At 41.6% G+C, this 15,719-nt stretch overlaps 1 protein-coding gene across 1 annotated transcript in view; it reads right to left on the minus strand.

Annotated features, from left to right (window-relative positions):
* STS (steroid sulfatase) overlaps positions 1-15,719 on the minus strand; it is a 168,168-nt gene that overhangs the window by 120,527 nt on the left and 31,922 nt on the right. The window contains exon 5 of the mRNA XM_075263650.1: positions 7,828-8,251. Coding sequence (XP_075119751.1) covers positions 7,828-8,251 — 424 coding nt within the window. The remainder of the gene's footprint in view (positions 1-7,827; positions 8,252-15,719) is intronic.

Genomic DNA, 15,719 nt, shown 5'->3' on the forward strand with positions numbered 1-15,719 from the left:
CGGGTGACATTTGCTACATCGCTTTACAAGCCCTTTTTGTTGGACTGGTCCTTGGATGATAAGCCAATCATAGCCTGTGCTACAGGTATGCCCACATCGAGACTGGCAGCAAATCTTTAAAGGGATTCTATCAATAAAATGCTATTTTTTCTCACTAACACGTAAGAATAGCCTTAAGAAAGGCTATTCTTCTCCTATCTTTAGATATCTTCTCTGCGCCACCGTTCGGTAAAAATCCCAGTTTTCTTCGGTATGCAAATGAGTTATCTTGCAGTGAGTTCTCTCACACCCCAATGCTGTGAGAGAAATCTCCATCTTCTTCTGGAATGACTTCTCTCAACGTCTTCTTCCAGCGCTGGGTTCAAACTTCTTCACATGGACAGTCGGCTCTGCCATCGGGACTTGGGCAGAGCTGACTGCACTTGCCCATGGCCATTTTTTTGTGGCCGCTTACACAGTAAGCTGGGATAAGTGGCCACAAGAAAATGGCAGTGGTCATGCGCAGTCGGCTCTGCCCAAAGCCAGACGGCAGAGCCGACTGCATATGCCTAGACGTTTGAAGCCAGCGCCATAAGAAGACGCGGAGAGAGGCAGTTCCAGAAGAAGATAGAGTGCTGCGAGAGAACTAATTTGCATACCAAAGAAAACCATGTTAGGGAGAAAAAATGTCATTTTAATGATAGAATCCCTTTAACTCCCGAACAGCACCATGCAGGGGTAATAAAGAATGAGATAATGCTGTCTGAATAATTCATGGACATGATGGGGATCTTCTACAGCAAGATAACAGGTGGTACAGAGAAGGGCGATCCTAAATGGGGAGAATCCACTATTAACTCTTGAACCCCTAACAGGGTATCTGAAACGGTCTTCATGCATAAAGGGGTATTCCATATTATTTTGTAACCCATAGGGAGGCTTATAAATGGTAAACAGTGCATACACACCTGTCCATTTGGCTGGGGATCCAGCGGGGAGTCTCCATTTGGGTCCCCAGCGTTTGTTCACTTGCTGCCTATGTACAAGCACATCAGCCAATCAATAGCCAAGTACTGTTGTTTCATTGGAACACATACACTGATTGGCTGGTGCACTTGTGTTCAGGTCAAAGGTCAGGAAGACCAGGGATCCAAACACAGGTTCTCCACTGGATCTCCAGGCAAACAGAGAGGTGAGTATCTATTGATCATAACTTTTTTTTTTTTTTTTTTTTTTTTATGTAGATTGTGAGCCCCATATAGGGATCACAATGTACATATTTTTTTTTTCTTTCTTATCAGTATGTCTTTGGAGTATGGGAGGAAATCCACGCAAACACAGGGAGAACATACTGTCATCCCTACTGTCATTTTTGCAGGATACCTCAGACTTATTGAGGAAGTTGGAAGGGGTGGTCCTGGATGAGGAGGTAATCTTGTGTTCAATAAATGTTGAGGCTCTTTAGTTTCGACCTGTTAGAATTTTCCCTCACACATAACTTCTTTCTATTTAATGGAAGGCACTAAGGGGCACCACATGGGCAATCCATGTGCACCAACGTACACAAACTCGCTTCTGGGCTGGTGGGAGGAGACATTAATTTTTAGTGTTACACTGAAAACATTGATTTGTGGGCATAGTATATAGATGATGTTTTAATACTACAGAGTGGTAATTGAACCTTGTTTATGGAGTTTGTAAGTTCTCTTAACTCTAGTGAGATAGGGTTGTCCTTTACTAGTGAAATTGGGGAGACATCCTTACCATTTTTGGATGTTTGTATATCCAAGGATTCGGTGGGTAACTTAATCACGGAGGTGTATAGGAAACCTGCAGCCACAAACTCTCTTCTCCAATGGGGAAGTAGTCACCCCCAATCCATGAAGAAGGGCATCCCTAGAGGACAGTATTTGAGACTAAGAAGTAACTGCATGTGGGAGCAGGATTTTGTGGACCAGGCAGATGATCTACGTATTCGCTCCAAAAACCGGGGATACCCTGAAAAACTACTACGGGAGGCATACCAATATTCCTTGTCATGTGAGAGAATACAAGTGCTAAAAACAAAAGAGAGGGAAGAGGAGGAAAGTAATCATGTTATTTGACTGATTACTACCTTCGATGGGGCTATGAAATTAATTGAGTTTTTGACAGAACTCGCGCGATACTTGACTGCAGTCATGGCGCCAATTGGCTGATGAGTAATGGCGCTGGTTTTGTGTGTGAGTGTTGACATGCAGCGTCATCAGGAAGCGGTGCATGGCATTTCATGCAGCCATGTTTACTCCTACAGGTGAGTGTTTTTACGGTACCTCCCCTAATCAAAGGTGTGTCAGGTTTTTTACTATATTAGACTCCCATGTGGATCAGATTGGTTGTCACTGCCATTAACCTAGCCTAGGTGAGAGTGCGTTATTTCTTCATGAGGGATTTTTTTTTATTCTCCTGTTATCCTATGGAGCCCCTGTAACCCTTGCACCAATGTGTTTGGGTTATTGTTGGGTGTTCTGTATTTCTAACACCCATTTTGTTTTTGTATTTGTCTTTCTAGTCTTATGACAGTTAGATCACATGATGACAGGGGCAAATACACCTTGAAATGCATAGGGACTAAAGGGACAATTTTTGTGTGAGGGTATAGTTTGGTAATGCCCTTGTCAGGGAGGGAGAAATTTGGGGTGACAGGGACAGTGCCCTAGGGACATCATAGGGACTGTTAGGTCAATTCCTGGCATCTGCTATTTCACCAACTGACTGGGTAATGTCAACCCCTTTATTTATGTGATTTATATTGGTCACAGCGCTCTTTGATGTACCCTCTTGGTACTATTGGGGTACCCACCCTGCAGTGATCTATACTTTTTTGTACTCTTTGTGATGCATTATATGCTGCATTATGTATGTTTGTTGCTTTTAGGGGTAATATTAAATGTTAAGATTTAAATTATTCATCAGTGCTTTGACACATGTCTGATATTTAACTGATACAGAAATTATCCTACTAATATTATAAATGTAAAAGATTGGATGTTTGGATGTTTGTGGGTTTGGATGTTTGTGGGTTCGGATGTTTGGATCTTTGTTCCTCAATCACGACTAAACGACCAAATGGATTTACATGAAATTTTGCACATACATACCTTGAGTCCCAGATTGAAACATAGGCCACTTTGTATCCACGTACAAGCCCCAGACTTCGCGGTCGTTACCAGCGATGTTCGCTTCTGCAGCCGCTGAAGGACCTGAGATGACTTCATCTCAGGCCCTTCAGCCATTTCCCCAATTGGCTTGCACTACTGTGTGGACGGAGCTATCGGCTGGGCAGCAAGCAGAGGAACATGGCATCTCTCACTCGCTCAAGAGAGGACACAAGATGCAGCATTGTATTACAGCCGGCAGACCGGTGTATCAGCTGGGGTTTTTCGGTGAGTACAACCGTGTGCATGGCGTTCTGCTGGGTGCAGAGGTTTGCCGCGGGAACGTTGGCCAGGGGGTGCCGCAAGTACAGTGGGACTGTGTGTGGGGGTGCCGCCGGGCCAGAGTTTGCCGTGGGAAGGGGGGCGGGGGGCTCTGTGGGAGAGGGGGGTGTGGGAAGTTACGTGGTAGGAGGTGAAGGGGGCCACGTTGGCGCACGGTGTATGAGAACCAACAGCACTTGCAACAATGTACGCGGCTACACGCCAACACCAACCCGCAGACGAAGTCGCGGGCAGATGCTAGTAGTTCCTATAATTTTATGTTCTTTTCAATGAATTGCTTTTAACTTTAGTTTTCTTTTCTATGTTTTGATACTTATGGAAAAGCAATAGTTTTTGCTAAGCAACACCTTCAAGACATTTTGATACTAACAGGTAGATATGGACGAACTTCTGAAAGATTTGTTTTGGGTATGAACTCAAATTGGCTTAAAACATAGTGTACGACACTGTCAGGGCTCCTAGGAACCTATCTGCAATTTTTATCTCTCTAAGGCAAGCATAGTCAAAGTAAGAATAACAAGTCTGCTTATGTTAAACAATAGATACACACTCCAAAGTTAACCATACACTACACTGACACTCTCTTTTGTATATTTTAATATTTAAAGAGCTCCTTCTTTGAGAAAGATGCTTATCTGTGATTTTTTTAGACACAAAACAAATATGGTTTTATAGAAAAAAATTGCCTCTTTTGATTTTGCTAGTATGAAATATGTATCTTGGTTGACTTTGAAGTAAGGGGAGCAGACACCTTTTGGACAGTGGTCCTTTGCTGTCATTGTCAGCCCTTGGTGAAGCCCTATAGATGTATGTTTGACTTATATTATAATGCCAAAAGCCTTTCCTAAATAAACAGTAAATGTATGGCTAAACATTGTGCACAGAACCTGAGCACTCTATTCGATGAAAAGGTTTTGCATATAATTATTAGGACAAATGCTTATATAAGGACTCCTTCCCAATAATCACACTATATAATAGGGCAGACGATCACCTGATGGACTGGCTCATCCTCATCAATGAGTGATCGGCTGCTTTTGGCAGGTCAAAAAAATATCTATTTTTACCGTCAGCACAGCCCTTATCTCACGCACACAATTTCCTGCTGCATGTCCTCTGCATTGGCCGATGTAATAGGACAATGCAGAATGAGTGCTGATCGGCACCTTTTTATACTGATCAGCGCTCATTAAAAAAAAAAAAAGTCTCATCTAGAAGAGCCCGAAGGCTCTAAAAGCTGAAGTCACCGTCAAAATGATTTTTCCTAACTTGCTAACATTTTAACTAGAGCCAATGTCAGACTGGAGTATAAAAATGACACCATATGCTCACTGTCCGGCTATAAGGACACATTTCCTCTTAACTACATTGTATAATATGCTGTTTTGACTGCACACAAATGATATCAGATATCAGAATAGGGATTAATAAGATATTTATGGAATGATACCTCCAACAATTCCAAGACCCCTGCTACTGGTGGGTCACATTATAATAAAGCCTGGGACAGCTACACAATTCTCTCAAATCTGACTCAAAATCCTAACCGAAAAGATGGCTTCCATTGAAATCAATGGGAGCTGGTCAGTTCTTTTTTATGGGAGTCGAAAAATGAGCGACATGCTCATTTTTTCAGGCGGATTCGCCTCGCGACATCCGCCTGAAGACACTCCCTCCCGACTAGGCTCATTCATTTGGGTCTAATCCGGAGTGGAGTGCGTGACTGGATGCCGGTGCAGTGCTCTGGCTTACAGTCGCAGCTACCCGTATTTTGTGTGAACTTACCCTTAGGGTACATCTGCTAATGATTGTGAAGCCAAATCGGTCTCAAAATCTGTGCCAGATTCCATCATGTGAACATATCCTAAGAGAGGATCTACATAGTAAATAGCCTTGACTAAGAATATACTACCATTTTGTGTATACAAGTCCTACAGTATGTAGACCCATGGTTACAGATTGCTAACAATAAATTCTTATCTTGAAGTCATATTAGGCTCCATTCACACGGAGTAAACGCGCGCTCATTTTGACAAAATACACGTGTAAAGAATACACGTGTAAAAATAAGACTCCCATTGACTTCAATGTATTTGGACGTGTATTTTGCCGTGTTTTTTTACACATGTAAAAAAATGTCATTGAAGTCAATGGGAGTCTTATTTTTACACGTGTATTTTGCCAAAATGAGCGCGCATTTACTCCGTGTGAATGGATCCTTACTCCACTTAACTTACTCCTTTCTTACATTAAAAATAGTAAAGCAGTGGAAGGAGGGGTTAAACAATATACTTTAGGATCAGACTATTGCAGGACTGCTTTCCTCAAGTTGATTGGCTCTGACATTTGTCCATGTTTTCCTGCTGCTAGTGCCAGCACCGGGTGCCAAAGTGTAGATATCCCTTATTTTAGCTATTATTAAGCAAATTTCTCTACTTGTCAATGCTTCGCTCAGTACTAGGGCAGAGTTCACACTATTGTTGGTTCCACTAGGAAGGTGTCGATTTAAAAAGGAAAAAGAAAAGCAGACACCCATTACAACAAACATTAATTGACGTTAATGTGTCCATTTTTTAACTGATCCATTTAATGAATAGTATAAAAATATAATATTATAAAAATTGTATCAGTTAGCATCAGTTACCGTATTTTTCGGACTATAAGACGCACTTTTTTCCCAAAAAATTTGGGGGGAAAAGAAGGGTGCGTCTTATATTCCGAATGTGGCGCCTGGCACCCGCCGTAATAGAGAGGCAGATGCGGGCTAGGGATAGACGCCGGGGCCTGAGACATCGCTGCGCTCCTCTGCCCTGCATGAAGCCAGCAGCGGGAGGAGTGATGCTATTCCGCTCCTCAGTCCCCCCGCCGCTGGCTTCATGCAGGGCAGAAGAGCGTAGCGATGTCTCAGGCCCCGGCACCTGTGCTGGCGTCTATCCCTCGCCGGCATCCGCCTCTCTAGTACAGCGGATGCCGGGTCAGTATCGGTGGCCCCTTCTCCCCCGGGGCCGGTCCCCACCGGCCCCGTACCTGTGAAGTTGCAGGCCGGCTCCTGCGCGGCGATATTGCAAGAGCCGACCTGTTCGGGTGACAGCCGGGAGCCTAATGAGGCTCCGAGGCCTGTCACTGCTATATTAGTATTACGGCTGGGTCTGTGACCAGCCGTAATACTAATAGACAGAATGTCCCATAGACGGCAATACAATTGTATTGCCGTCTATGGGACTTGCAATCAAGTGACCGCAGGCTCAAGCCCCGGGGGAATAGTAAAAAAAAAAAAAAAAAAAAAAAGCTTTAAAAATATATAATAAAAATATGAAATAAATAAAAGTTCTAAATCACCTCCTGTCCCTAGAATATATATATAAAAGTAGAAAATCATATCATAAACCACCGGGTTTTTTTTTCAATACAAGGTGATCTAAGCAATAGATATTCCCCAAAATGGTATAACTAAAAAGTACTTCTGGCCCCACAAAAAAATCTCTATGCGTCCCCGTACAGCTGCAGGGTCACCTGTCAATGTGGCCTTGCAGCTGTTGCAAAACTACAACTCCCATATATTAAATATTTTACCATTTTTTGCTTCAAAATTTTTTTTCCCTATTTTCCTCCTCTAAAACCTAGGTGCGTCTTATAGTCCGAAAAATACGGTAATGTCCATTTTTTCATACTGTCAGTGTTTTGTTTTTTTTTCTGTTTATGCTTTCTCAGCATGTGCAGAAAATAAGCGGACACAAAATAACAGACAGTAACTAATTGCTATTGCTGTCCTTTGCCCATAGACTTCAATGCCAAAAATATAACAGACACTTTTTTTCAAATGGACAGAAAAGTCCTGTATGTAGGATTTTTTTGTCCGCTTGAAAAAAACCTACATGGGTGTAAACAGACACAAAATAAAATCCCATTGAAATGAATCGAAATTTCACATGGACCAGCTAGTGTCCATTGCTAAAATCTTGTAATGGACAATAGACATGGACACTGCTGGGGCCACACGTTGGCTCAGTGGTTAGCACTGCAACCTTGCAGCAGTGGGTTCTAGTGTTCAAATCCCGCCAAGGGCAAAAAAACATCTGTAAGGAGTTTGTATGTTCTCCCCGTGTTTGCATGGATTTCCATCCCATATTCCAAAAAGACGTACCGATAGGGAAAAATGTACATTGTGAGCTCTATGTGGGGCTCACAATCTACATTTAAAAAAAAAAAAAAAAAAAAACCATGGACACTGCTGATGGAATGCAACGGTAGTGTGAACGCCCCCTAAGATACTGTAGATCAGTTTGCTCCCGAGTCATATTAAAAATGTCATTTTTTTGCAGAAACTAATGATAGCTTCATTAATATACAGCATATTCTACATACATACCTGCGTATGAAATGGATAGCCTCACTTGTCATCCTTTGGGTCAGATTCTCGTACATTAGTGGTTGTTGAATAATTTGGTAATTTTTCATCAAAAAACAATTCAAGTAACGAAAATTCCAAAAAAAGAAAACCACCAGTCCAACCAAAATGATGATTCCTAAAAGAACATATCCAAAAACTTTCCCAGGTATTTTGAGGGACCCGGTGTAACTGAGGATAAGCAGCGTGAAAAATGTTATACAAGCAATTACAAATATCCGCTTCAGAGTCTGAGCTGCTCCAGCTAGAAATACACTGCCATTTCCTGGGATGCAGTCTCGTAAATGTGTCACTGTTGTGCCATAAAAATAATCAAAGCCATGATTAAGAGGGTGGTGGTAAAAGTCATCGCTCCTTTCCTGATTTAGTCCAAGATGCCATTTTCCTGGATGAACACATAAAGAATTATTATTAGATTCCATTAATTGAATATGGTATCAGGATCTGCTCATTTATTTTGCCTAGTTTCTACTAGAAGAATACTGCCACTTTTCATCTAATCTTTAGCCAATTATGTGTCACTTTTTATAAGGCTGTTATGGTAAACTATTATTGTGAAAGTGAAATTTACAACATTATAACTGACAAGAACAACCACAATTGAGCCATGAATTTCCATCTTACCATATTTAACTCTATGTATATCGAGGAGGAGAAATAAAATATAACGTATAGGTTTAAAGGGGCCGTCGGGGATTACATTTCATTTGTACTGATGTTAGGGAAAAAAACTTTCTACTTTTTAACAAAAAAAACCCCCAACAATATATTATTTCAACTTTCATTGGTTATAAACACTACAGTCACTGCTTATTCTAAACATAACCTCGGCTCTCCTCTCCCCTTTAACTCCAGCCTTAGACGTATGCTATCTATTTGGTCAGTAGCCCCTTGTTGAAGGGAATGCCCCACTCAACCTGGCAAATTACATTTTTATTCAGTCATCATATAGCAATGTTATTAGGTACAGTGGCGTAACTAGGAATGGCGGGGCCCCGTGGCATACTTTTGACATGCGCCCCGACCGACCTACGTCAAAGACCTCGACCAACCAACCCCCACCCCCCCCACTACTCCTCTGCACAAACTATTATGCCCCATAGTGGCCCCTGAACACAGTATTATCCCCCATAGTGGCCCCTGCACACAGTATTATGCCTCATAGTGGCCCCTGCACACAATATTATGCCCCATAATGGCCCCTGTACACAGTATTATGCTCCATTGTGGACACCCATGAACAATTATTATACTCTGGGGGCTTTTCAGACCCCAGCGTATAATAATCAGAGACCCGGGGGGAATAAAAACATTAAAAAAACACTGTTACTTACCTCTCCCCGGATCCGCTGCACTCTCTGCCGCTGTCAGCCATCTTCAATGACATATGGGACATCATGTGACCGGGGAGCCTGCATCGCGACGCATATGGATGCAGGTCCCGGTCATGTGACATCAGGGACGTCACGCAAGTAGGCCTGAAGCCTGCCTGGAGAGGTAAGTAACATTGTTTTTTTATGTTCTTTACCTCTCCTGGGCCTCCGATCATTATACTCGGGGGTCAAAAAAGACCCCCCGAGTATAATAGTGCTTGTGGGGCCCGCGGCGTCACTTATCGATCCCGGCCCCTGCCAGGATCGGTAAGTAAGTAGGGCCTGTTACCAGCTGGATTAACTCTGATTAGATATGTATTTGTATGGAGCTTCTATTTGGTTACTGTACAGTAGCATTATTTGAGCAATATGTGGTGACACTTCTACTCATGTATTACACAAAATATTATTTTTGTAATGCACCATGTTGGCATCACTGTTTAGCACTATTACTAAGGCATTTGTATGGAAATATTATTTTGGCACCATACTACACTCACCGGCCACTTTATTAGGTACACCTGTCCAACTGCTCGTTAACACTTAATTTCTAATCAGCCAATCACATGGCGGCAACTCAGTGCATTTAGGCATGTAGACATGGTCAAGACAATCTCCTGCAGTTCAAACCGAGCATCAGTATGGGGAAGAAAGGTGATTTGAGTGCCTTTGAACGTGGCATGGTTGTTGGTGCCAGAAGGGCTGGTCTGAGTATTTCAGAAACTGCTGATCTACTGGGATTTTCACACACAACCATCTCTAGGGTTTACAGAGAATGGTCCAAAAAAGAAAAAACATCCAGTGAGCGGCAGTTCTGTGGGCAGAAATGCGTTGTTGATGCCAGAGGTCAGAGGAGAATGGCCAGACTGGTTCGAGCTGATAGAAAGGCAACAGTGACTCAAATAGCCACCCGTTACAACCAAGGTAGCCAGAAGAGCATCTCTGAACGCACAGTACGTCGAACTTTGAGGCAGATGGGCTACAGCAGCAGAAGACCACACCGGGTGCCACTCCTTTCAGCTAAGAACAGGAAACTGAGGCTACAATTTGCACAAGCTCATCGAAATTGGACAATTGAAGATTGGAAAAACGTTGCCTGGTCTGATGAGTCTCGATTTCTGCTGCGACATTCGGATGGTAGGGTCAGAATTTGGCGTCAACAACATGAAAGCATGGATCCATCCTGCCTTGTATCAACGGTTCAGGCTGGTGATGGTGGTGTCATGGTGTGGGGAATATTTTCTTGGCACTCTTTGGGCCCCTTGGTACCAATTGAGCATCGTTGCAACGCCAAAGCCTACCTGAGTATTGTTGCTGACCATGTCCATCCCTTTATGACCACAATGTACCCAACATCTGATGGCTACTTTCAGCAGGATAATGCGCCATGTCATAAAGCTGGAATCATCTCAGACTGGTTTCTTGAACATGACAATGAGTTCACTGTACTCCAATGGCCTCCACAGTCACCAGATCTCAATCCAATAGAGCATCTTTGGGATGTGGTGGAACGGGAGATTCGCATCATGGATGTGCAGCCGACAAATCTGCGGCAACTGTGTGATGCCATCATGTCAATATGACCGCTGAATCTTTGAGCGGCGGTCCTGCCAGCGGTCAGCACACCACACCGCTATCATGTGTTACAGTGTTAAGCTGTTTATTTTGTGAAGTGAGAAAAAGACCCCTGATGACTCTTTTTAATAGAAGAAACGCTGCGTAGGGTCATAAATTCCCAGTTAGTCAGTGGACTTATCATCCAGTTCAGCATTTGTACGGTGACCTGACTGTCGGTGCCTCTCTCCTCTCTGTTGGCGTGGCAATAGGCCAGTAACCTCAGAGGGGGGGAGTGATTTGCTGGCAGTTCATGCTTTGGGTCCTGTTCACAAGTTGCTGTTTGGAAAAAAGCCACTGTGGTTTATTAGGGAGTGAGGGTTTCAATATCCTATAGGGCATATATAGGTGTATATACAATTGCCCCTCCCTAGTTATTTCTTCACTTTTGTATGGACTGAACAGGTGGAACACAATCATTTTGTTTTACTTTTTGGATTGGTTTTAAAGGATATCAATAAAAGTGAAATTTTATGTGTTTATTTTTTTGGGCAGATAGTGTCATTTGTCCCTCTGTGAACCATCATGTCAATATGGACCAAAATCTCTGAGGAATGCTTCCAGCACCTTGTTGAATCTATGCCACGAAGAATTGAAGCAGTTCTGAAGGCAAAAGGGGGTCCAACCCGTTACTAGCATGATGTACCTAATAAAGTGGCCGGTGAGTGTATATTATGCTTATAATGGTGTTTGTATACTACAATATATTGTAGAGTGCCACACAGGGTGTCATCGACACTAAAACCAACAATATGATCTGCGTTTGTATAATACTAAATGTATTGGAAATAATGGCCAACACATTTGGAAGTCACAAGGGCACCAAGTAAACCTGTTCTTTGCATCCTCTACAGGCTGTGCTGCAGCTGCAATTTATAAATGGTCAAGGACAAGCCATGACAAGCTCAGAAATAATAAAGTGAAAATAATTGGAGATAAAACCATTTATAATGTCATTTAATTTCTAGTAGGATGGCGGCTACATGATCAATGAAAAGGCTTTTGCAATCTCAAACTATTCTATGATATTTTCCCATACCGCTCCTCTACACTGGAACTCGTGACACCAATACATTCAACTATCCTCCACAATATCATCCTTCAAGAGCAAATAAATAATACAGCAGCCCTTTTAACCTGTAGAATTGTGTATTGGGATATTCCAGATCCATAATAGGTGATTAAGATGTAAAGCTTACAATAAGCTTGGATTGACTTTTTAGTGCACACCAAGGCCTTTGATAAACCAACACTTAGTCCTATAGTTGCTTCTGGTCCTTGAACATCCTCATGGCTTGCGGGGTAAAATACTGTAGTGTCACAACAAAGAAAAGGTCAATAGTTTTCCATATAAAATCTATATCTCTATTGATAAATGATAGAAAATAGGTTGCCAGTAATAAAAATGGTGCGATGAATGCTCCAACACTTGCCCATTTCAAACCCCCTAGGTTCTTAAGAAACTAAAGGATTGGAAACACAAAGGCGTTGGACCAGTCATTGAATCATTTTCATTGCTGGCAACCTATTTTCTAACATTTATCAATAAAGACGTGCATTTGATGTGGAGGAACTTTGAACTTTTCTTTGCTGTGTAAGCTATAGTAGTTTGATAAATACTAGCATATAGACATCTTCCATAAGACCTACATTTTATACTGCCATAATAAGATAAGCATCTCTTAATAAGATCAATCTTAATAATAATATAAACAAGTACCACTCTAAAAATATATTAGTGGTGTTAAATCACAACCATAATATTAAACAAAAGAAATTTTTGTGACCTGATAAAAACGTTAGACTTTATTTGGGGTACGTAACCCTATAATTTATAGTGATCATAAAAACTGTGTAGCGCTTAGCTAAACTAGATCTGGCTTTATATAAACAGTTCTTTGGAGGGATAACAATTTAGTTTACTTCTCCATCCTTCAGTAAATCTTATATAGCCATTATTTCATCAATAAAAATATACACAAATTGTTGGGAGAGATAAGGGATATGAGTGTTACCTCCCTCTATACTCTTTTCCCCACTTTTTTGATTACAAAGATGTGTATACTGCATATACTGCGCTGCTAGTTATAGCGTGCCGCAGTGTCAATTACAGCCTATTCACAGCAGCACGGATCAGAGATTCAGCAGACACCGCTATACATGTGGGTCCTTATATAGGGTATATCGCTATATACATGTGGGTCCTTATATAGGGTATATCGTGGGGACGAGGATTTGTTTACTACACTCCACCCCTCACAATCGTTCCATAGCCCCTCCATCAATGTATAGCGTCCTGTCTATATAGTCCATCTCTTACATCCATGCTATTCAAATAGGATCGGTCAGATGTTCCTATATATACTCCTATCTACCCTTAGGAGTGCTCTGCATAATCCACCTAGGTCTTCACTACTTCCATTTTAACCCTCTTTTAACCCTACGCGTTTCGCCTCTATGCTAAGGCTCATCAGGGGTATCTATGGTGGGATATCTTGTTTGCAGGTATTGTTTAGTTCAAGCAGGCGACCACCGTCTAGTGACGCCGCACCGCTGCCCTGTTCGGTATGAACTGACCGCAGTCGCGGCCGTCTCTGCAGCGCTTGATATAGCCGTGCGCTCTGAAGAGTCAACTATCAGGTCACAAAAATTTCTTTTGTTCAATCTTAATAATAAAAAATAATATTTTCTAAAAAAAATTATTTATTATTGTAATAATTCTTTCCTCTATTTTCAAATACATCTTTTTCCCAAGGAATATAAGAATGAATATCACTTTTTTGTAAGATGATACGATTCCACCTTGACCTTTTGGCTAATATTCTCGCATGTTTTGAAAAGTCTATTTTTTTTTTTCCCTTTTATTTCTGGAAATATAATTAATTTTAATGTTGTCCAGTAATAGATATTTATTGAAAAAAAAATCACTATTTATTAGTGCAATTTTACAGCATAATAATAGCTCCATCTCACCGAAACTTGACACATTGGGTAGTTGTTTTTATGAGGAATCCAAAAAAGAATACTTGGAATCTGTAACAAGTATGTAACCCAGTGGCGTAACTACCGCCATAGCAGCAGAGGCAGCTGCCACAGGGCCTGGGACATTAGGGGCCCAGTGACAGCTGCTACCGCTACGGTTTTTAATTTTTTTTTTAACTTACTTTATTTACTTACCAATGCTGGCACGGCTGGGATCGGTAAGTGACACCGCGGGCCCCACAAACACTATCATTATACTTGGGGGTCTTTCCAGACCCCAAGTATAATGATCAGAGGCCCAGGAGAGGATAAAAAACACTGTTACTTACCTCTCCATGATCCGGGCAGCCTTCAGGCCTAGTCGTCTGACGTCTCATGACCCCCGCCTGCGTCCCGGGTCGTGACGTCTGACATAATTGAAGATGGACTACAGCAGAGGCTGACAGCATAGGAGCTGGGAGATAGGTGAGCAACAGAGTTTTTTTTATGTTTTTCTCCCTGTGGGTCTCCGATTATTATACTCTGGTGTCTGAAAAGGCCCCAGAGTATAATAATTGTTTATGGGTGTCCACAGTGGGGCATAATACTGTGTGTGCAGGAGCCACTATGGGGTACAATACTGTGTGGAGGGGCCACTATGGGGTACAATACTGTGTGGAGGGGCCACTATGGGGGATAATACTGTGGCAGGGGCCACTATGGGGCATAATAGAGCACGCAGGAATGCATAGGAGGGGGTTGGTCGAGGTCTTCGGTGTCAGTCGAGGAGGGGCATGTCAAAAGTTTGCCACGGGGCCCCACCATTCCTAGTTACACCACTGATGTAACACCCTAATATCTAGAGACATGCACGTCTTTCATAGCGTACATCCAATTATAAAGCAACTTTTCATAAATAAATAGTACAGGTGAATATAATAAATATGTTTCCTTCTCTAGGTATCAGGGTCAGTTACTTTTTACGTAAGGAATGGGAGAAGGTGGCTGGAAAACATATACAAATAATTGCAGCTGCACATTCTCCTACGTGATGCATTGAAGTAGTTCTTTTAATTCTGTGTGAGGTCAATACTGAGATGTAAACGCACAGCTTAGAGAAGAAAAGGATAGAAGTCTAATAAGTGGAGAAGGAAACAGATTTCTTTAATAAGATATATTGCAAAGTTTCTTATATTCGCCTGTACTATTCATTTATGAAAAGTTATTTTAGAATTGGAGGTATGCTTTATAATCATTGAAGCGGACAAGTTGTTGCTGGATCTAACAGAAACTTTTAGTGGTATTCAATTGTGAGACAACTCCTGCATTGTCTCTATCAAGGTTCATCAAATTTACCACATTGAGGTCACTATGCAAGAAATGTGCCCATTAAAATGAATGCTAATAGAGGGTCTTGTGAACAGGATCTGTTCTCTAATAATTCACACAGAACAACATATGATAAGTAATATATAGGAACATGTTTTTGCAAGTACCATAAGCCCAACATTTACTTTAACCTATATGAAAAAGAGATCATGCCATATCAGGTTAAATAATATCATACATATTCAAAAGCCGCTTTCAAGTCATGATGAATAGTGTCATACATATGCAAGAGTGGATTCTTAAATGGCTAAATATAAAATTGTTATTTTGTCAGTGCTCTACCTTGCAAATAAGATCAATGTGAATCAGAAGCAGTTTGTGTTTAATCACATAAGAAGCATGACAAATTATTGACAAGAGTGTGAGATCGGCTGCAAACATTGAAGCCATGCTTTCTAACAAACAGATATTAAAAGACAGTAAACCAGTTATTAGTTAAAGTGGTAGACTCTACTCATCATGTCTAAGAATTGCAGTAAGGCTTGGTAAACACGGTCTTAAAGAAGCCATGACGGG

This window comes from Leptodactylus fuscus, chromosome 2 (assembly GCF_031893055.1).
Source record: "Leptodactylus fuscus isolate aLepFus1 chromosome 2, aLepFus1.hap2, whole genome shotgun sequence".
Taxonomy (NCBI): domain Eukaryota; kingdom Metazoa; phylum Chordata; class Amphibia; order Anura; family Leptodactylidae; genus Leptodactylus; species Leptodactylus fuscus.